The 23786-nt window shown below is 39.6% G+C and overlaps 2 protein-coding genes across 2 annotated transcripts; one reads left to right on the plus strand and one right to left on the minus strand.

Annotated features, from left to right (window-relative positions):
• Window positions 1-9529: 9529 nt before the first annotated feature.
• Window positions 9530-18814, minus strand: slc7a9 (solute carrier family 7 member 9). The gene is made up of 13 exons (XM_041037267.1): window positions 18695-18814; window positions 17517-17649; window positions 16054-16201; window positions 14350-14592; window positions 13525-13650; window positions 13313-13412; window positions 12128-12172; window positions 11744-11867; window positions 11376-11479; window positions 11026-11122; window positions 10704-10853; window positions 10035-10209; window positions 9530-9867 (listed from the first exon to the last, which is right to left on the minus strand). Exons 2-13 carry the CDS (start codon window positions 17631-17633, stop codon window positions 9806-9808), a joined length of 1491 nt encoding a protein of 496 aa, XP_040893201.1. The 5' UTR covers window positions 17634-17649; window positions 18695-18814; the 3' UTR covers window positions 9530-9805.
• Window positions 18815-21090: 2276 nt separating this feature from the next.
• Window positions 21091-23005, plus strand: nudt19 (nudix (nucleoside diphosphate linked moiety X)-type motif 19). Its single transcript, XM_041033848.1, has 3 exons — window positions 21091-21978; window positions 22297-22504; window positions 22644-23005. Exons 1-3 carry the CDS (start codon window positions 21187-21189, stop codon window positions 22850-22852), a joined length of 1209 nt encoding a protein of 402 aa, XP_040889782.1. The 5' UTR covers window positions 21091-21186; the 3' UTR covers window positions 22853-23005.
• The last annotated feature ends 781 nt before the right edge of the window (window positions 23006-23786 follow it).

Genomic DNA, 23786 nt, shown 5'->3' on the forward strand with positions numbered 1-23786 from the left:
CATGACCTGAAGTTTAAAAGACTACTGAACCAGTTTTTATTCTCTTTGGCTTTAGGATGAAAGTGTCAGTCAGTAGGTCAGACTGTCCTCCAGTCTGTTTGTCCAACACTTTACAACACTCCACCATATAATAACCTTACAACTCTTGGATGACTTTGAAATGTGGCTATTGATCCACTGATCTAAATGGGATGAAGTCCAGCCAGTACAGGTGACTGCTGACATTTCATCCAGCACCAACACCACCAGATCAAGATTTCCACTTGTTCAACACACTTCATGACAGGATATAGCTAAAAGTAATGATCAAATTCTTCTCAGCATCAGTTGCGCTTTGAGATCAATGCTACCAGCTGGCTAACATGTAAAATGTTACATTCTCAATATCAATACTCAGCAACCAATAGGCCTTTCTCATTTTGACTCATCAAGCAGAGGAATAACCAATACAACCACTTCTGGCTGTGTTCAGTTCAGGTACATAGTTCCAGGGCATTACACATGCTGGCTCATTGACACAGCTTACTAGCACAACTCAATATAACAGAGGCATTAAAATTCCTGCTGTTAGTTGTTATCATGCATGTTAACTACAGGCCTTTTGATCTGCACGCTTATGTTAGCACATTATCAACAGTCCAACAGCTTGTGATATTATGTTTTTTTTTTTTTTTTTTATAGATCATTGGAAGAAAGAGGCTTGTTTTATTATTTTGTGCACTCTTTACAATCAGTCAATATCTCCCACCCACCTCTGAAGTATTTATTACAATTTACTTCACTTTTGAAGTGAAAATGTGAACTGGTTCTATCTCTATCAAACATTGCCTCTTGCATGCATATCTGTCCCAAAACTGAACATGCCAACAAGGTGTGTGTTGGAGGAAGAAACAAGGACTCTTTTGTCTTGTGTATCTCTACATAAATTATATCATTAACAGCATACAATCTTGCTGATTTTGAATTGTAGCAGTTTAGGTATTAATCAAAAAAGCTGATAAAAGTCAACACATTTTGGCTGCTATAAAGCTAACCCAACCCCAAGGAAAAAGTTATCTTGTGAGATGAATCACAATCCAAACTTTACTCCACTGAACTGGCCAGCAGTTTGTTTAGAAACCCAAGATTTAGTATTTTGCTGATATCACAAATGATCACAGCCTTAGATGTCTGGTCTGCAGCTTGGGAATCGGGTTGTTTCATGTTCCCACAAATATTGACAGCGCTGTCTACGACAACAGAAATAGCATCAATGAATTCTGTTTTTCACCTCAAAATGACTTTCAGAAGAATTCAGCACTTTACTTCAGAGCCAGGAGGTTTGGATTCCCCTCAGCAAGAACTGCCAAGAAGTAGCTTTTCTCTGCAGGGAAGGACAAGTGGGCCCTGGGTGGAATGAAGATAGATAGCTGATAGTTCATTAGCTAGTTAGGAACAGGGAGGGCTATACCACAGAGGATTGCAGAAGCTCTTTTTTCAGTGTTGCTAAGAGCCCAGGTTCCAGTGCAGGACCAAACAATGCTAGCAAAGCCTTAGTTGATATTTGCTACTCAGACTCAATCAAAGCAAACTTTTAGTCTTTTCTTTGTTGACATTCTGCCGCCTTAAGACATTTCTATTTCCAATGGGATATATTGTTTCAAATAAACAAATAACAATGGTAATTCAGTGTAGCAAACACAGCCATGGCAAGCCCCATTTTTGGCCCCGCAGTGGAAAAGTGGTTGTTGCTTCTCTCCCCACAGCCTGAGTCCAGCCTCGGGCTTGGTCGTCCTCTAGAGATTTGCTGAACACCACTTCAAAGACAGACCCCCTCTCCTTATATACCGTATAACCCCCCCCCCCCCCCCCCCCCGCAATAAACACAAGAACTTAAGGAATTAATTAGACACTGGATCAAACATGGGTTAGTAAATTCAGCTCACTGAAGATACCAGGAATAGTGTAATCACATGTTGAGCTCTATATCCTCTTGTCATGTGGGTTATCTTTGAAATGTACGTAGAAGCCTGTATTTCATATCAGATCCGGCATGACAGCTTACACTGGCTGTATCTTGACCCCTCTCTTAGTCACTGAGGGATATGGGGATAGCGATATTTTGCAGGCTTTGCTCCTCACATCGGGGGACAGCACCACAGCCCTGTAAAGAAATGCAAAGATCATTTTCCTTGATACAGCAATGCTCCTTGAAGGCTCGTTCTTTAAAGAGAGTTCCTGCCACGAGGGCAGTTCCCAAATTCATTTTCCCATGGCTCACGTCAAAGAAGCAGAGGTTCTGACAATCTGTGAAACGTCACATAATCGTGTTTATGTTATAGGTGAAAAGGTGGAGTAGTTTTATAGTACCTTCCATTTATGTTTGGGGTGATTCACTATGGTCTAATCAATATCCAAGATGTTACCTCTCCATCCTGCAGTCTCACAGCCCTTGCGTTGCCAGCATAATCACAGCCTGTACAGCACATGCTGATTACCAGGGATGGAGAGACTACTGGAGAATAGTACTCAAGTAAAAGTAATGTTACATGAAATAATTTTTACTGAAGTAGCAGTAAAATTACTGGTGTAAAAATGTACTCAGATAAAAGTACAAATTAAATCACTCAAAATGTACTCTAAGTAAACCCTGCTGCACAATATTTAAAAATATTTTTAAAAGGGAGTCGGGGTAAAAAGATTTTATATGGTGATAATAATAATATGTGGTGACACTGTTAAATTAAAGAACATCTCTAGGCTACTAGGCGTATATGCAAGCATATATGCATCTGTATATCAGCGCATATACTCCGTTCCCAAATGTGAACCTCACTGAAAGCAACCAATAAATTCCTGTCAGGTACTTTACAGCGTGTGCATACAACTGATAATTACAAATGTACACTCAGTTGGCAGTTTATTAGGTACACTGAGCTAAAACCAATGCACTATAATCCAACAGACCTGCAATAAATCCCCCTTTATGAAGGTCATAATGCTCAGTTTTTATTAAAATTGTTTGTGAGAGGTGTTGATTCAACTCTATGATAACTCTGGAGGATGTAGTGTGTGGTGCTGTTGAGCTGTATTGCACTATACACAATGATGTTATGTTACTTAGCCTACATTCACTGATTCAAATGAGGGGGGGGGGGGGGGGGGGTAATAGAAACACCTGAATACCATGGCAGGTGTCCACAGACTTTATGCAGCAAAGCCAAGCTGCATAAATCTGCTCTAAATCCAGCTTCTCTGCTTGTCATGTCTCAGTCCACTCAGCCCCTCTGTCTCCCTGCCTCCTCCAAGTTTTCAAACACTGACCTGAATGAGCTCTGCAGGCACAACAAAGATTATCAAAAAGAACAGAAAGGTGGTGCACACCTCACTGATGGTAAAAATGAAGGTAGAAGTCACAGCTGAAGCATCCATCCTCAACTTTTTAGCATCTAGCATTTAGTCAGACCCAACATGCACCTGTTGGTCATGCGACATGGCACCTGTGTTTGATTTGGGGCACTTGCAGTGGTCGCCAGGTGATACATTAAATCAGTGATTAATTAAGGTAGATGCAACCTTTTTTATCTATGCCAAGGTAATGCTAATCTTAACCACAGCTACATAATGACACCATCCTTCATTTTATTGCATAGTTAGACCCGGCCCAGGTGCGAACAACCCCCTCGCAACCCCCTGACCCATTCATTGGTCAACGAATGTAAACATGTGGAACACATATGTAGACCATGAGCTGAGATCAGCTCCTCTCTGAACACAGAGCTCTGCCCTCCAGCGGCCACAGACCATGATGCTGCAGACTCAGCAGCAGCTTCTCAGCTGCATGTGCAGGTTCTTCATCTTGTGACTTTTGCTTTTCCTCTGTAAGGATTTCAACTTTAAATGCAGCAAAGTAAAATCCTAGCGCTTAAAAAATGCTCAAGTAAGAATGAAATCACTGAAGACCGACTTTGTTATTCTAACTTAAGCTTCCACCCCTACCACTGACTACCCAGCTATACTTGCACACTCCCTGTGTTGATAAAGAGAGTTGATTCATGGCTGCTAACATGAGAGGCAGGCCCTCTACAACATGCTATAAATGGATTGTATGTGAAATCTATGTGAACACATTTGTCCATAAATGAGATTCTCTTATCTTTTAATGCCATTCCCAGATAGGTAGGCTGGCTGTTATTGACTGGAGAGGACAAGCAACATGTCATAGCTTGTAGATTTGCTACAAGCTGTCGGCAGGGGGGTACAAAGCAGGATTAATTTAGTGAACTAAGTGTGAAAACTACATTATTGACTTGAATAGATTGGCTATTTGGACAGGATATCTAATGGTGACTGATGACCAGGTTTTAGGGATATTTACTGATGTAATAACATAACAATCCTGCCAACTGGAAAAAAATGGAGAGGAAGACAGCTGATGTAGTCGGACTTATTCCATTATTCCAAGTTCAGCCTCTTGTATCATTCTCTTTACTGCATTTTTGCTATATGCTTGGCAATGTAGTGTAATGTATTGCATTTTTGTGTATTGAGTGAAATTATACTAAATGTTTTTTTTTTCATCAATGTGGCATGCCACACAAATACTCAGACAGATGACAGATGAGGAAACCTATCTTTGACAAGGAGCTGAGAGATCATGACTTGGCTGTGAAGCAGCAGTGTCTGTAGGCAATGTTTAGAATTACACACAGGCAGGATAAACATCAGAGAGGACCCTGCCAGGCAGCCAGTAAAAGCAGTTTGCACTCCTTCGTATGAGGCAAAATGCCCCCCCCCCACACATTAATTATTCCCTCTCAAACCACAAACAATGTCTTTCTTTACCTTTCTCTGCCTATGTACCTCTTTCTCTCTCCTTCTTTCACTCTTTTGCTCTTTCACATACACACAAATGCCAAGACACACCCCCACTGAGTGCAGAGTGTGTAGTGAAGCCACCCGTGCATCAGGCAGGGGAAGCCAGCATAACCAGCCTCCCTACCATCTCACTATCTGATGATCAAAGAGCCGCTAAACAGCCAGAAACTACAGCGGGTGCAGGAGTGGAGCATGCACAGCAACACAATTAGCAAGCAGCACTTTTTTATATGCTGAATTCCTCCCTTGATCCCTGACATTTTTCACACATATACAGAATCCTGCACATATACACATGCAAATGTGGTCAGTACAAATGAAGACAAACACGTAGATACATCCGCTTGTATTTAGCATTTTGTAAACACACACACTCACATACAGTATATGTAAAATAAGATTAGCTGTGCTTTCACCTGTGAGTGACTATGCGATGGCATCAGCCACTGATCTCTAAGTTGCTCAATTAAAGTTGGTGAAGAGCCTTAACAGGGCGAAGCAAAGGGAGGAGGAGAAAGATCAAAGGAAATACAGAGAAAACCCTGGCAGGACAAAGAGAGAGATAGAGAGGAAGAGTGTGTGTGAGAGGGTGTAGAGAGAGAGAGAGGATATGAGTGAGAGAAAGGCAGGGAAGAGGCTGACAAGGGGAATGCACTGAGAGAGATGGAGTGAGCAGAAAGAGAGACAGCGTGCGGCACGGCAAGAGAAACAGAGGGGATGGCAGCGTAAACAAAAAAGTCACCCAGATATTCAGGTTAATTAATTGTTTCTACATCACTAAGTAATGTAGGAGTCATCGCAGAAGTCATTTAATTGTTAAAGCCCCTTAAGCTGGCAGAGAAAACAGAGGTCGCCTCATGTCATTAACAATTTATCAGCAGCAGTATCCACCGCCTTGGGCTCAGCTCATCCACACCTGGAACTGGTTGAAACATGAATCAACCCAAAGAAATGCACATTTTTAAGATTAGTGAGCATGTTTGTCTTGCGTGTGAGACACAAAGGCAGCTCAAGATGTGAAATGGTTTGGATTTGAGTATAGTATACGACATTATCATAATAGAAATGTTGTAAAGCAGCAGTAAAGCTAAAGTAGATTAGAAAAACACCACCTCACCAAGGTTTAATCATTGTCTCAGTTCCAGTCTTGTGCAGTAAGACTATGTAAGTTTTGCAACATGGTAGAAAACATTCATCTTCTCCCAAACAAAAAATTTCATTCATAAACAATGAAATGCACCCTTGCTCAATTCAGTACACTTCTACAGCCATGACTTGGTCTGGTACGACCATTAGCTTACGCTGGCTAAATTTAGCCAGTGCAAGAAAACTTTAGATACGGCTGTGTAAGAGAAAGGCTGTCAAACAAACTTATTAATGAGATATTTGAGAGAACTGTCATTTGAATAAAAATTCAAAATGAAGAGCATTTTTTTTCATAATGTTTTTTTCACACTAAAGGTCTTGCCAAGACATTTCTGGGATCAGTGCCAGGTGGGGGTGATGCCTCAAATCTGGGGGACATGTCTGAGAAAAATGGATGTGGCTCCTCTACTGTAAAAGGATCACAGTGTGTGTGTGTGTGTGTGTGAAATGGCTGTGGCTCACTGCACCGCCACTGCTTATTCAAGTGTGCCCTCCAATGGAGGAAAACAGGTCATGTTGACAAAACAGACTCCTCTGCTGGATGTTAAAGTGATACTTGGCTCTTTTTCCCACCTGTATTTGGACTCTCCAAAAAATGTTATTTTTCACTCAGACTTAACTCTGCCCGCAGGTGCCAAAATCAGTGAACTGAGTGAATTTTCTAGAGCCACTTTACAGTTAGACTCTTGAAATCACAGGCACTTGTAACCATTGAGTGCAAAATAATATCAGGAAAAAATACACAGTGGCGCAAACAGTGCATAAGTCAAGTCAAATATCATGGATATAAACCTTGAGCAAGCCCTGGAAAAATTCAAATTGAAATCAGCAACCAAATACTTTACGCTCCCTGAAGTCTTGAAGCACTATTTCTGATAATCCAAAAACAATCAGAACAATCAAAGACTTCATTTGTAGCACATGTTCATTAGTGACACATTATAATACAGTTTTTGGAAAGGTCGCTGAATGATTGCGAGGTTCCAATCCAAGTGCTAATTCAGTAACTGATTGGAAAAGCGCAGTATAATGTGACGAAAATGATATGCAGATGAGTTCTCATCAGAGCTGTCTATCCATTAATGAGATGATATTTGAGTGTACTCTGTGTGTGTGTGTGTGTGTGTGTGTAGGCAAGGCTGCATGTATATGTACAGAATGTGTGTATGTTAGAGTGCAGCTTCACAGTCATCAGAAGATTTAGCATATTAATGTTTCAATCAATCTGGCACTGCACTACTGCAAAGTCTGATTAAGACATGCCCACAGTAAGGAATTAACAAACGGAAGCAACTGCATTTACAGCTTACGTGACCAATTCCTTAGCAAAGTTTAGAAATGAAGATATGCAGCTATGAGTTGAAGTTCAAGATAACAGCTTAATGCACAATGGTTTTTTTTTTTTAATGTTTTCCTTCCAGAAAGATCTGGGTGTGATTCTCTTCTGGGTGTGATTCTGTCCTTCCTCCCTTCAGGTGGTTCTGACCCCCAGGTTTGGAACCACTAGATTAAACTACCTAACTGCATCTACTGACAAACTGGCTCCAACTTGACCAACTGGCTCCAACTTGACCAACTATGAAGGTAAAAAGCATCTTAAACATTGTTGCATCAGTATTAGCAATCTATGTCCTGAATGATAATATATCAGCTGCTGGAGACATTTTACTGCAGAACTTTTACTTTTAATACTCAGAGTACATTTTGCTGTCAGCACTTCTACACTTTTTAAATGCAGGACTTGTAATGAAGTATTTTTTCTGTTGGACAGGTGACAAATGTCAAAGCAGTAAAACACAATTTGTATGCAGCTGATCTATTTAGCAGGCTTATATTCATGGCATTGAATTGAGCAGTGTACTGCCCACCACCCCATCAGCTGTAGGATAAATGATGCCTCATATTGTCAAGCACACTGAGTTATTCATGAAAATACATGCTTATATCCAACTGAACCACCACTCAAATCTCCCAGGGATCTAAGGGGGTGTGGGTGTAGTTCACTGAATATGAATAATTAAATTTCACCATTACAAATAAGTTGACTCATTCTGTGATGCCATCGAATCCCTGAACTCTACTGACACTGAATGGCGACACTGTCTTGCATCATCTCAAAAGCACCGACACTACATAAAGACAGAACTAAATTCTGAGTGGTTTTTTACTTTTTCTGCCCAGTACCCAAATGGAAAATGTTGTTTCTTTCATCCTGGGACCCAATGCCCATTAAAGTGTGATGAAACAGAATGTAACTGCTCATCTCTACTCAGTGCAAAATTTCAGAAACTCAAAAAAATTTTTAGGAGGAGAAGATATGATAGAAAAATCCTGAGCATTTGTGTTGTGTTACAGCAATGTGCAGTGAATCACAATCCCATCTTTGAGCCCATCAGTGCCGGGAGAGTCCTGCATTTTTGTCAACATTTGTTCAGTCTTCTTGTGGGACCTGTTGAGTTGATTCTGCAGGACAACAGCTTTCTTTACCACAAACACCACGCACATTTAAACAGAGCCAAACACGACAGGCTACACAACCGACATGCTGCTTCTTCAGACAGTTCCAGCGTAATTTGGCAGAAGTTAGTAAGCAGCTTCTCTGCAAATGTCCTCTCATTCAGTGCAGCCAATGCAAATTTGCTGGCACCTGCTGGAGAAAATCTTCACTTTTACACCAGGGGATCACACATAGGAAATCCTAGTTTGACTGTAGTTGGAAGCCTTAAGTGCCACTAGAGGGCAACAAAGACCAACCAACTATAAACTAGAGTAATGAACCAAAAATTCATCCAGAGGCTCTGTAAGCTCATTGTCCCTTTGCACGTTTGATATTTCTCACTAGTATGCATGCTGCCTGATTCACTATCACTTACCTAAAGTACCACCTATATATCTCATGATCACATGTCCAACATAGGACAGTATTTTTATGAGTTATACCCCATAAGAGATATTATTAACACTGTTTCTCAAAAAGATAAATTAGCAGTGAGACCAGGAGGACACAGTGGAAGTATTTGCTGGAATCACAAATTGTTTAATTCCCATGTCCACTTTATGCTCAACAAGATTAACACCTTTAATAAAAACCAGGTAACACAATGCAGCACTCTTCCAGTATATACCAGTGTGAAAGACAGGAGTGAGAGTGTTATTAAATAATGTGCAAACCTCATTAAAGAAAATAAACATGTTTCCACATTCTGTTGCATGACCTGCTGATCTTTCATGTCATTTCCTTAATGCATTTATAATGTGTACCATTTCCCTTTGATCAAGTGGAGATTCATGCATATCTAAATCCTCTAGCAGCTCTACATTAAGTGATCTTTGGCACAGTAAAAACTCTATTGCACATTGACTACATGAGGAAATGGTTAACATGATTGCTTAAGTGCTGGTTATATACATCATAAAAAAGTTGTGTATCTAAAAATAAAATTCTATCAAACATCATTTAGTCGTAGCCTAACTGTCACCACAGAAAAGTTTTTGTAAGCGATTTACTTCTTCATGTGGAGACAGACATTATGAGATTATGGTCAGTCTGACAGCAGACGTATTCCTGTGGGACACACTCTAGAAACGCAAATCCTCATTTTTTTCAGCCCTGAACCCAAATGACACATGATTTCATCTTACCTCGATACACGGTACATGCACTTTTACTTTTATCATGCAGCTATTAAACTGAATTGAGCTCTGATTTTTGACTCTGACCCTACTCCAGGTACCAAAACTAGGCCTGATGTGTTTCATGATCAGCAACAGAAGTTGTCCTGGTTGTCAGTTCCATCCGTTCTCATTCAGTTTTCTCAGGAGGAACCACTTCCATCAACAGCTGGACATGCATAGTAATGGGCCCTATGGAGGTCAAAGGTTATATCAGCACTGTTCAAGTGGGTTCACCATGAGGTCAGCACAACATCTTTTATTTCACATTATTTTCCATTTTATTTTCTATTGACGGTCAAGAGCCAATAACAATATTTCAATAACTTCAATTCTGAAAAAATGAAAAGTAAACTTACTCATGAGTTTACGTGCCCACTTGACCTTCCGGTGGACGAAAGGGTAGTAGAAGAGAAGTCCACTGAAGATGAAGATTGTACAGTAGAGGTACTCCAGCTCTGGCTTATCAATGATGGGGGCCAGGACTAAGTAGCAGGACACCACCACCATCAGGCCTGCTATGACAATCGGCACCTTCAAGTAATCACAGAGTTACACAGGATCAAGTGTTTACTTTTTACTTGTACTTCTGCCCTGTGATATAGAATACCAATTAAATTCCTCATGGTAATAGAAAGTATGCAAGATTATTGTCTGATAGTTGTAAGGTCATTTGGAGGAATATCATTATCATGTATTGTGGTTACGCCTAACAGTGATGATCAGGTTGCATTTGTCCAGCCGACAAGGCCAGTATTGTCTAGATTCATCATTTTAGTAAATGATATATTCACTGTTTCTTTACCAGTCAGTGATTGATGCTTATCGAGCAGCAATGAGTCAAAACTATTTCAGAAACAGCACCAGATGCTCTGTGATTTTTGTTAATGTGTGCACATTTAAAGAAGACATTTTCAAGTTAACGAATTCAGTAACTAGAACAAATATTGTCGTTGGGATAGAACAACACAAAAGAGGAATGTCCTCCAAGAACAGCAAAAAACTGTGCCTCCATCAGAAAGCCTCACCTTCACTGGTCTATGAAGCTCCTTCCTTGTGAAACGCATGACTATGAGAGCCAGTGCTGTCAGGCCATAAAACGCCCACTGGGCAAAGCTGAAGTAGTTAATGAGGGTGTTTATGTCTGCTGGGATAGTGTAGAGAATAGCCAAAATACCCTAAAACATAAAATATTAAGGTAAACCAAAAATCTGAACTGCTTTAAAGAGCAACAAACCTTACACAACGCAGTGAATGACCATGCAAAATTTTTAACTTTAAAAGAGTCAGATGGCAAAACCAAACTGAAAAATATACACTAATTATACTTCTTAAATATGCAGGACTCACGTTGAATAGGAGAGCAGGAGATGGAGTGTAGCGCTTTAAACTAATATAAGATAAGAATTTCACCATGTGACCCTCTCTGCCAGCTACATAGGCCAATCTGTGGGAAGAGAAAAATGGAAATTGAGTTTTGTGACACTGAGTATTCTTGTTGTACTGCACTTTCTTGTTTTTTTTTTGTTTTTTTTGTCTCTCCTGTCTGTCAAGTTTTTCCACTTCTAACACATTAATATTCTCACCTTCACTTTTCTTTCTCATGCACACAAATATACACACCATATGGCTTTACACACACAAAAATGTGTTCATTAGCATCTGTGTTTTATTTATAACATGCCAGTTCTCTCTTTTACCTGCCAGCGGTGAAGCAGCTTCCATTGGCAGAACCAAATGTGGAGAAGACAACAAAGAGAGGAACAACCCAAGACAGAGGGTAAAAGACTCTGTCTCCAAAAGTCTAAGGAGACACAAACAAATACTTCAGAAAAGACAAAGGGAGCAGAGTAAATGAACACTGATCAGTTTAGGCTACAATTCTGTGGAATAAATGACACATTTACACATGTGTGAAACAATGATTGTCTCATGTCAGGACAGTGCTCATTAATTTCTATTAATATTTAATTTAATACTACACTGACAAGTCAATATGAACTAATTTTAAAAGTCATCCGAGGCTCTTCACTTCCTTACAGCTATGGCAGCCTCCCATGCTCCTTACCACAGCAACAGCTGGAGACAACAGCAGTTCAGTGGGGGTCATAACAGTGAAGTAAGCAACATTGACCAACACATAGCACACAGAGACCAAGGGGATCCCAATGAGGATGGCCAGTGGCAAGTTCCTGAGAGTGAGTGACAAAAAAAAAAAATCCATTGATGAGCGAAATATGTTGTATATTGTGCAGATTTTAATGGGATATATGCTGTGACTGATACAAATTATCAATTCCAAAACTTGCATTTGTTCAATGTTGTGTTCTGACTTTGTATAATTTCATTTTAAAATCTCATATTATAAGTTCAGACTTGAATTGTGGGGCCCCTTAAAAATTACCACTTAAAAACTGCAGCATTTCAACAAGGAGTTGAGTTGAGTTCTTACCTGAATGGGTCCTTCAGTTCCTCTGTGATAAAATTCAGTTGATTCCTGGGAAAACAATGGAGTGAAAAAGTTACTCTGAACTGTAGCATACTGCTATCAAGAGCCAAGCCAAGTGGTGATGATATCATGATCATCTACAAACTGCATCTATTTAATCCCAGGCTTGTATCCCTCTGCAAACTCTAAAGGTTTGATCATCTCCTCTTCAGAGCAGAGAATCAATATTTGCATGTACTTGCTCAATCGCTCAGACAAGTCCAGTTTTAGTTGCGGTGCTGACCCTGTGTAAGGGATCACTGTAATCCAACCTCAGCATCTTCAGTGTTAATGACATGCTATTTTATATGGCCTTACTGGCACACAAAGTGTTATATCCTGGCACTTGCACCCCTGCTACAATCCTAATATGAGATAAAAATGAAAGTGTATCAATCAGGTAAGACCACCTTTTCAGGTCCCCTCAGAGAAAACGACTTTAGGTACAAAGAAATTAACTTCAGTCAGACAACAGGACTCTGCCTCACACTCTTGTGCCAGGAGGAAGATGGAGGAAAGCCAACTAAAAACTCCCAGCTGGTCACAGCCCAGGAGACACAACTATGGCTGGGGAAACCCCAGTGTTACAATGCAGATACAGACATAGACCTCGCTTATAACCCTTTCAGAAGAGAATATAACCCAAGAAGGTGAAAGGCTTCACCTCTCTAAAATAACACAGACATCTTTTACTGTGCAGGGACAGACTGAGTAAAGATAAAGACAAACATCCTTTTAGTGTAGCCAAACATGGGGAGACAGAGACCCATGCATCACCATGTATCTGGCCTTAAAAAACATGGTCTGAGAGATATAGCTCTCCTGGTTACGTTTTTCCGTAACTGCTCTATATGTGGAACATAGCCTATTCTGGAGATAACGACAGAGAAAAGGCAAGAGGCAAGAGAGCAGCTGAAAGATAGCCTCGTGTATTGTATCGTCGTATACCTTGTGGAAAGTAAAGAAGGGTGCCACTGCCACTGCCACATGAAAAAAAGCATTTAACTTGATGTTGAGTAGGGTCACAGTGCTCCTTATATCAAGTCAGTACAGCGGAAAAAGGCACTTCATTGCAGTACTTTATGGAGGAGTGAGGTCAATCCTATACATCCTGTTAAAGGGCAAAATGAAGAGAAGAGTAACAGTTACCATCCGTCATAAGCCCAGAGTCCGTTATAAAATGCAAGTCCGATTGCTCCAACAGACGATGATGTGCCAGTGAATGCATAAGAGAAATTCTCAGTGTGTCCTGGATAGGGACACACAATAACGCATGAATAAATTGTTATTATCAGATATTTAAAAAAAACTTTAAAAGCTGAGTTGTGCATCAAAGACACTGATAGTAAAAGAAAACCCACCTTGAGCCAACAGAACAATGCCAGCTACCACTATGACAAGAATAATGAAGAGTTTGGCTGCAGTGAAGAAGTTCTGCACGTAGCTCGCCAGTTTGACACTCAGACAGTTGACTATGGTGATTAACACTGAGAAGGAAAAAGAAATGTAATAATATGCATCACAACATTCTTACATGTGAAATCAATGGCATCTCTCTTGGAAGAATCATTACCCATTGCACTTCTATTACTTTTAAAATTTATAGTATTTGCATTGTTTATGTGCCTTGACGTGTTGTTTAATGTGCCTTGTTTCATGTTTTTGATTTGATTTGATTTGAATTTGAATAATAATGACTGAAGTGTTTATTATCACATCGCCCATATGGAAAAAACTGTTGAACATACAGTATAAGTTTCACTAGGTTAGCTTTGTCCTAATTTTAGATACATTTTTCTTCACATTTGTGCTTTGCAAAGTAAATTTTGAGTTTGTTTTTTTAGGTAACTCTGAACAATTTGTCAATGGTTTCAGGGGTAAACATTAAAATGATTAACTGGCTTTAAAGCCTTAAATACTGGTTTGCTGTTACTTTTCAGCACAACGTGTTCCTAATGCCATAGTGTCATATTTGACCATACTGTGCTGTAAATAACAATATCTGTTAAGCAGGTCATTCAGAAAGACGGTTTTTGAAGATTAACAGAAGCTTATTGACTTTTTCTTCACTGACACAGACTTCAGTGGCCAGTCTGGTTTTAATACAATCAATAACAGTGCCCGTTTTTGCATGTCCAGTTTAGTGATTTTAACCATTAACTTACAAGGATTAAAGTAAAACTTACATATAGCTGCTGCTGACAGACACTTGGTAACAACAAGAGGAGGAGTGCAGCCAGGGTAGAAAGGAGTGGAGGCGTATTCTGCAAAGCTCAGTGTAATAATGGCGAAGGAGGAGGGCTTCAATACCATGACAGTGGTCCAGGAGTAAAGGTAGGCTAAGAGGGAGCCAAAAGCCTCCATTAAATATGAATACTCTGCCCCTGATTTGGTAATCATGGTGCCAAGCTCAGCATAGCACAGCGCTCCTGTGTGGACACACATACAAACACACACAGAGAGACAGAGAGAAGGGGAGAGATGTAAAACAAGCCAATAGACGGTGTTTTCATCATTATTTTTCTGGTGAGAGGTTAAAAAAGAAAGTTTGGAACTGTCTCCTACCAAGGAACATTTGGTTTAAACAAACTCTCTGCCAAAGTCAAAGCCAGTCATTTTAAAATTTTAAATCCGTGTTAATAACATTATCCCCAAGCATAATAATGCAACCCCAATGACAGACAGTAGACTATAAGACTAAAGGTTACTAATGGTGAGAGTTTATGTGAGTTAGAATTATAACCAGTTTCATGCTTAGTTATTTTTATAAAAAAAGAAAATAAATTTGTTCAGTAGACTTTAGAAACAAAATGCCATAAATGATCCTTTTACAGAGGAGACATTTTCTTATTCTTTAAGATGATACCAGATCCAGTGTTTCCCATGGGATTTTATTGTCTAAGGATGGACAAGTCAGCATGGCAAAGCAACAGTGACCTGAAAACTAAGGGAAAATTCCATCCACCTTACTTGACATCAAGGCTTATAAAGAACTTAGTGCAAGGACAAATCACTGCAGCTCATAATTTTAATTACACAGAACTGTTTAGTGTGTTAACGATTATTACGCCACTGTTTGCCAAACTTGTAAACCGACCCTTTGTGCTGCTGATAAACTTTAACATTTACCGCCTTCAAAAAAAGGACAAAGTCTCATGTATCTAAATTCTGGGAAATTTAACACACTAACCCAGAATGTTTTTTTTTAAACAAAACTCCCAAAGTTCAGCTTTGCTATGTGCAAATCTTGGCATTTTTTCATTTAAAAAAAACTGCCACAACAGCATGACGTAATACATCTGTTGTTGCTACAGAAACACACTGGCTGAACAGTACAACAGACACTGAATTTACAACAGCAATCACACTCCCCCTTGTTAAAGCAATTCATTCTGTTGTTGACAGTTTATTGTGTCTCTTCTCTGCCCATTTTTAGTGACATCATTCTGTCCATAATGGCTCTTCAGTCAAAGTGTTACAAGGATGACTTACATCATGTTTACAAGGACAGAGAGCACTGAAAAGCAACACTAGCTGCTTGGTATGATAGACCTTCCTTCCTAGAGGGAGCAGCTATACGTGTACATGAAAGTAAGTTAGAATGAGGTTATGTTTTTGCTTTAGAATCAGGCAATTTATCCTATAAAAGCAATATTTTACAGAATAATCTCCTCTCTTTGACTGTGTCTTCTATAGTCATGTATTCATGCTGCTCCATGCTACTGGGAAACACCAAGTGCTCAAATTCCTGCAGTCCTACCCGACCTGGGCTTCCTACAGGAAAGGTGTTTGTATATGTTTTGTCCACTATCATTTTACATAGGTGAGGGTAAAAGAACATTAAACCCCTAAAACAACAGCACCACTCTGATGCTGAACGTCGTTCTCACCCAGAGTGGATAAAACACCACATGCAGTCCAGATGAGGAGGCAGGGTCCAACAGCTCCTGAGTACAACAGAACAGACTTGGGGGAAATGAAGATGCCGGAACCGATCATAGTCCCCACAATCAGACAGATGCCGCTCAGCAGACCAACCTGACGGAGCATACATAGAGGAAAAGTAAATATGTTATTTAAATACTCAGATAAAAATAAATAAAAGGCAAACTTAACTTTAGCAACAAGTAGATTGGAAGTTCATGTTGTCTGCTGCTGGATTGTAAGCAGACAATATTGTAAACACTTTAGTCGTAAGCCTTTGATAGGGCCAACAGGGTTGTGCTTTTCCCCCCTTATGGCCAGAAATCACTCAGTGCAGCTTTAAGTTTTTGTTGTTTGTTAGTTTTTCATTAACGTTGCACTGAGGCATAAATTTTATTCGGAGTAAAGTATGATATAGGCTACAGTGTTTTGATGCAGTCCAACACCTGAGGTCCTGTAACAGTTTGTTTTTAATCAATATAAGTAAATACCAATGCAAAAACTTTAAAGACACTACAATCACTACAACTATTTTTTTTAACTCCTCTTTAAATCCACTCTACTCCACCTTCCCAATTACTGATGTTTGGTTTATTTTTTTGTGTTGTAGCTGTGTGGCTGGTTTATGTTGTTCAGCTGATCCAGATCCTAGACTGAAATATCTCAACTACTATTGGATGGATGACTGTGAAAATTTGTAGAGACATTCATGGGCCCAACAGCTTTAATCTTAATGACTCTGGCGATCACTTAACTTTTCCTATATCAACAATAGGTCAACATTTGTCTTTGTCCAATGCTTTGATCTATGACAAAATACTTGCTAAACTAATGATGTCAGCCATGCTTTCTTTTTAGTCCTAATTAGCAAATGTTATCACATTAACATATTAAACTAATAAGGTGAATATGGTGAGCATTATACCTGCTGAGCACTGCAATGTGACCATGGTCACTGAAAGCGTGTTAGCATGGTGGTGTCTGCATTTAGCTCAAAGCACCACTGTGCATAACTATGGCCTCACAAACACAGTAGCAGTAACCATTTTTTTCCATCTCAACTAGCCAGATAAGTCAACATGAGTACTTCTTTGGTAAAGTGAGTTGGACATTGGGTAGTTCTAATTATTAATTGTTCAGAAAAATTGACAGAATAATCCTATTTTATCCACTGAAACAATTTTGGTGCCCCCTAAATTCATTCTAGAGTTTAGGGAGATTAGGGGGCTTGGACAGCACCACTGAGTGGATCACTGAGGAGTTAATAAGAAGAGATGGTTGTAGTGGCACAGACTGGTACTCAGTCCCAGCCCCCATTGCTGAAAAAAGTACAGATGATGGTGGGATCCAACTGTGTGAACATCTAACAAGAGGCGTTCTCAGGAACACTAAAGGAAAAGCAAACATAGACACACACACACACACTCACATCTTTTTGAAGCACAGTGGCCTTCACTGGCTGCTTGTCTGTAGTATGAGAGTCCACACTGTGGCCAGTGGAGCCATTCTGCGACTCCTTCCTCTTCCTAATGCTGTTTTCATCCATTTCTGTCTGCTGGCAGCTAACAACAACAACAACAAAACACACACACACAAATGCATGCACACATTTTATACCAGTTACATTAACTTTTACAAGTTGCACAGTTAAGTTAGCTTATCTAATCTAATCTTTATCTCTATCCAAGGTCATCACACAATGCTCAAGGTATGATAAGGTTTTCAGGGAAACACAGTGCTGTTTCCTCTCATCTAGCTAAACAATGAGGCTCACACAAGCAAAATTACTGAAAGTCCACCCCAAAACAAATTTATTTACATTCACAGTATTAGTACTGTGATCCTACTTCCTCTACAAGGCACTGAAGGAGATCTTCTACCCATATTCTGATTTTGCACAATGTTTCTTAAGGTTTCTAGACGATGACTAATTCACTGTGACACAGTGGTTCTGAGCCACAAGCCTAGCCACACCAAGGGACATCTTACAGCACTAAGTGTCAGTGGAAAGGGCTGACAGGTTTAGCCTTCCAGAGAGACTTTGCCTACTCAAAAGCAGCTAAACTTCTTTATTCTGGTTTAGGGTGGATTTTCCCTTTACTGTAAAAAGGACCACCATAAATTCCAAGAAGTCACGTACCTTGTATGAACCTTTGTTTGTGTGGAGATTTTAAGTCAGATTGCTGCAAATTTCAGTCAGTGCACATACCACAGGGCTATTTTTTGTAACATGTGATATCTCATTTTCTGATTTGATAAGAAAAAAGCCTTTGGCATGTTAGTACTAAAAGATGTATATCAGATAGATAGATAGATAGATAGATAGATAGATAGATAGATAGATAGATAGATAGATAGATAGATAGAATTGTGGGTAAGGCAAACATTGCAAAAGAGAGTAGGAGAGTAGGCTTGTTAATACCTAACAAACATGCCAACATTCTGTCTTGTTCACAGAGTGATTTTAAAAACAGAAAGTCCTGGATGTAATGAACAGCTAACCTGAATTTGACAGTTACAGATAGTTACTTTGTTAATGTGCTATTTGATACATGATAATAATTGAATAAATTAATAAATAAACATTTCAACAAATTTTTCACTTACATATGACTCGGACTAAGACCACCTCAGTGACGCTCCATGAACTTTGAATGGGTTTTTTTGTTGTTGTTTGTTTGTTTTGTTTTGGTTTTTTTTCTAATTTTTTGTCTTTTTTTCTCCAAACCAGGTATGGTGATATGAACTCTAAAGTGATACTGAACCAAGTTAAATGAAAGAAAGCAGCAGGAATGTCTGATGCAAATGAAAACCTGGGGCTCCCTGACATTGAGCACACTCCTCTGGTGGGAGGTTCCCATATCCGATTGGACCTCCTGGACAGCCCTAGATGAAAAGGGAGGTGGGTAAAGACAGGAAAAGAGAGCGAAGCAAAGATAGGTTAGTTTCTAGGCTAATGAAATCCAATGATCAGAGCTCAGGGCAGAGGTGTCCAGTTTACCCATTAGTAAGAGAAGAGGGGATTTGGGACTGTTTTGAACAACAGTCCTTGTGCAATATAAACAATATTTTCTTACTTTATAGATAATGTACAGGTGTAATGGCAGCTTGCAGTAAGAAAACCATGTTATACATTAATGCCACTACAAATTCTGTCATTAGCTTTTGAGACAGATCAGTTCATGTTCAGTTCAGAAACCCAACTAAGATGCTATTTGGGACTCACAAAGTTAAATGTGACTGATCCAATATGAGACATTTCAACATTCCATTAGTTTAGTTTTTTTTTTTTGTTTTTTGTTTTTTTAAACACAGTTTCAATTTTCAAAAGAAAACTCTGAAACACTTCCTCCTCTCTGAGTTTACCTAGCCTGACTTCCTTCACAATGCCTCTTTGATACAGACATATGACACCCCCGTATGTGTGTGCATGCACATTTGTGTGTGGATATGTTTGTGTAGTGCATTCCCCTTCAACTCTGCCCCTTCTTCTCCTCTATTTCCCCTGTTAGAGAAGTTGCATTTTAATCTGTGATGTTATTTTCTGAGCAGAAAGCATTGTCAGCAGATTTTATTACACATCCGTTTCCAACTTATTATTAGTAGTATGATATTTACACTATTTATAATACTGTAAAAGTAAACAAAGGTTCAGTGGGACATCTTCAACATAATAGGACATCCATGAACAGGCAAATGGCAACAAGCTGGTAGTTTCATTTTCTAACCCACTATTAATTTGTAACACTTGCTTCCTCTGGTGACTGCAGTTCCCTGAGGCACTTGCTGAAATAGTAATGTTTTCATGAAGCCTGTGAGAGAACTTGAACAGTTGCCGCAGACACAGTGGGCTGCAGACAGACAGCCTTGCCTGCTCATGGTAATCTGCTAACACAAGAACACATTTTCATATGAACTCAGTAACCCTGAGAACAAGAACTTATGACCAACAACAGAGTGCAAGTTTCAGACACATTCACTGGGGCTTAGGTTCGGACTAAGTGCATTTACAGCAACAAATTCAGTTTTGTAAGACTTAGTGCTTTCAGTGCTGCTTACTCATTTAAGAAGAAACTGTTCCTCCCAAATTAGGAAACTAATCTATGAGAGATTCTGTAAGTGTTTATTTAGTGTATAGTGATATTTCAGTTGTGTAATAAAAATAAATAAATAAAAATAAAGTATGCTTTATTTAACACAGGGACAACTTGCTATCATTGAAATATCAAACAGCCATTAACTCATTAAATCATGAACTTCCAGAAAACACAAAGAAGTACAGTTTCTCAAATTTTAATCAGTTTCATCAACTGATTTAGGAATGTGTATGTGCAAAATAACAAAATACAAATGATTCAAGGGATATTATGTTGAATTTTCCAATATACATCAAGATGGTAAAAAAAGAATAAAAGAAAAAAGGTATCATGTTCACATTGATAGGTACTTTGTTCAAAATATAGACTATACTCTTTGTATTGTTGTAACCCTTGTTAGTGAAAGAACTTTCACACCAAGGCAAAGATGCCTCACAGTAGATTGTAAAACAATTATTATATGTATTTGTTAATAGATGCTTTATTTTTATAATTAAATGTTTTAATCAGGTGCAGTTTATCAAACTTGTGCAATATTACAATGTATAATGTGTAACTACAATAAGATATGTTTTAGAAGTGCATTACAATAAATAAATAACAATAACCAAGTGTTTGCAAGTGTTATTGACCGGTATCTGATGCTACTCTGTTAACTCAATAGTTAGCTGCTGTAATTTTCTGGACTTCCTGATTCTTTTTTTTTCATCTGCAAAAAAAAAACAAACATATTTATTAGATCTTGAGGGAAAAAAATCATAAAATAAGTCAGTTCTATCAGAGACACGGTGAAAGAAAAGGAAGATTAAAAACTGTGTTTTTGGGGGGCACCTGTATGTCTGCAGGTCATCCAGCCTACAGGGGGCGATAGCACCTCGGGTTTGTCCCGGGTTTGTTTGGCGGTCACTTCCGCCACCAGAAATTTAACTTTCAGATGCACTGAGTGAAAATTATTATTATTATTATTGTTATTATTAGTACTGACACTCTCGGATTTTTAGAATGAACACCACTCTGAAGCACTGGAAGGAGGCGGCCACTCTCATTTTAACCGCAGGTCACAGGCTCGGGGCGGACGGTTTATCGTCGAGGACGCCGCTGACAGCCGCCACAGCGTCGCCGCTGGGCAGCAGCTATGGACGGTCACCCCTGCCGCACATGTCCTCCTTTGATTACGACGTTTTGCTGCTTAAACGAAGCAGTAAAAGCGGCTTCATGCCCAACGCGTATGTGTTTCCCGGCGGCATGGTGGACTCCTCGGACTTTTCCAGTGAATGGCTGGACATTTTCAAACCTTTCACGAACTCTCCCAATTTTGGTTTGAGACGTGTCAAGCAAGCCCCGGAGACCAGACCTCCGATATTCGCCACAGACCGACTGAAACTGGGCTCTCCTATCCCGGGGGAGGTCGCCTTCAGGATCTGCGCCGTGAGGGAGACGTTTGAGGAGTCTGGTGTGCTGCTGGTTGTGTCCAAACAGGAAGAGGAGAGTTTGTTGAAAAGCATAGAGGACAGATGTGCCGTTGACCGAGTGCTACATTATAATGCGAACGAGGACGACAGTGGTGAGCTCACCAAGTGGAGGGCTCTGGTCAACCAAAACCCCTCCAACTTCATCAAGATGTGCAGAGAGTTGCAGGTGTTGCCCAACATCTGGGCTTTGCACGAGTGGGGAAACTGGCTGACCCCCGCGGCCCGATACGGTGTGAAGAGGTTTGACACAGCTTTCTTCATCTGCTGCCTGCAGGAGACACCGCACACGCTCCAAGATGAGAAGGAGATAGTGCGGTTTCAGGTGATACGGGAGTCAAGTCAGTCTATTTACTGAAGCGTCAGATGGAGACCTAAGTGTTTTACAGAGATTTGTTTGGAGAAGACATTTAAACACGTAGAGATGAAAATAAATAGGCACAAATTAAAGCAAATAAATAAATAGTAAATAGCTTCCACCTATGTCGGTATATAATTTAATCTATTAAAAATCTGAATACTCTGTTTTCATCGTGGATCGGTTAAACGAAAATTGTTCTGTCTACCAAACTAAAAGGGGAAAAAAACCCACACTTGTACAGTTGTAAAACACTGCTCCTCTCTGTGTGTGTGTGTGTTTCAGTGGTCCACGCCGTCAGAGATCCTGCAGAGCTACCAGGCAAAGGAGTTGTGGATCGCCCCTCCACAGTTCTATGAGCTCAGCCGCATGTGTCGCTTCCCCTCTGTGAATGACCTCCACAACTTCGCCAGCCAGCGAGCCACAGAGGGTTGTGAGCGGTGGCTGCCTGTTGTTGTCTTAAAAGATGAACACCACATATCACTGCTCCCAGGTGCTGATTGTGTGTTTCATCTAATCCACATCAAATGAGATTTTGTGTACGTGATGAATGACTGTGAGGTGGGGTTATTAACTCCATTAGACATTATTTTAATGAGTCTGTCTGGTGTTTCCTCTTCCACTCCTTCCAGGTGACGGACTTTACCCTTCAGGACAGACTCAAGCGGATACAAGCACAGACCATCAGCGGGAAGATGCTCAGGATGATTCTTCACTGCACCGCATGGTGATCACGAATCCATATAATACATCTCTACAAATCACCATCACGCCCAAGTACAACCACCTGCTGCCAGTTGTCAAGCCAGCCTCGTCACATGACTCAACCAGTCAGCTTTGAGTTCATTCTAATAATTATATTATTATACATTTTTATTTACAGCGGCAATCTGAAGTGCACCTTATGATTTCATTTGACTGTGCTCTTTTGTTTTCTCAGGTTTTTTTGGTCAGTTTTGTCATGTCACTGATAAACTTTGATTTGTATTAATGACTTGTTAAGTTTCTGTGCTTCTTTCTTTTTCCCTCCATTGGCTTCCTCACTTGCTTATTTTTATTATTATATTACTTATATTTTTTTGTACACACAATAATAGATGCGTGTGTGTGCAGAATACAGAATAGAACAACATAGTAAATTTATGTTGTTATGCTGTACACCGTGTGCTTCAGGGTCTGTTCAGCTAAGATCTACATACTCTGAACACTTTTTCACTTGAGTAACAGAACAACATGGAAATATATTTTATAGCCCTAGTGATTGTACACGAGAGTATTGAGAATATAAGAAAACAAATTGCCTCCATAGAATATATATCAAATTATTATTCAGTATTATAAATGTATTATTTTAAATGTATAAATATGTTGCAGGTGTTTTCATATTTGTCTCACTACACGGGTACATTTTGGATTGTTTTTTTTATGTGTTTATTTGATATAAGCTGCTGGAAAATTCAGGGTCTCCATTCCCACACCTTTGAGCTGAAGAATGAAAACCCTGAATTCTTAGAATCCTATCAAAGATGTTGACATTGTGTCACAACAGAAACGTGTCAAAATGATCTGCTCAATCACTGTCTTCCAGGATATAATGAAGTCATGGTGTCCTCTGTAAAATTACAGAACATGTGTACACTCCCAAGGATAATCCCAGTAGATTATCCTTATTTTGAAGAGGACATTTTTGAATCTCTCCATTCAGAAGTTGCCTATTTTCAGGCCCAGGGAGATGTGCTTCTAACTAGAGATCAGAATGGAAGAACAGTAACTGA

The sequence above is a fragment of the Toxotes jaculatrix genome, chromosome 1, assembly GCF_017976425.1.
Source record: "Toxotes jaculatrix isolate fToxJac2 chromosome 1, fToxJac2.pri, whole genome shotgun sequence".
Taxonomy (NCBI): domain Eukaryota; kingdom Metazoa; phylum Chordata; class Actinopteri; family Toxotidae; genus Toxotes; species Toxotes jaculatrix.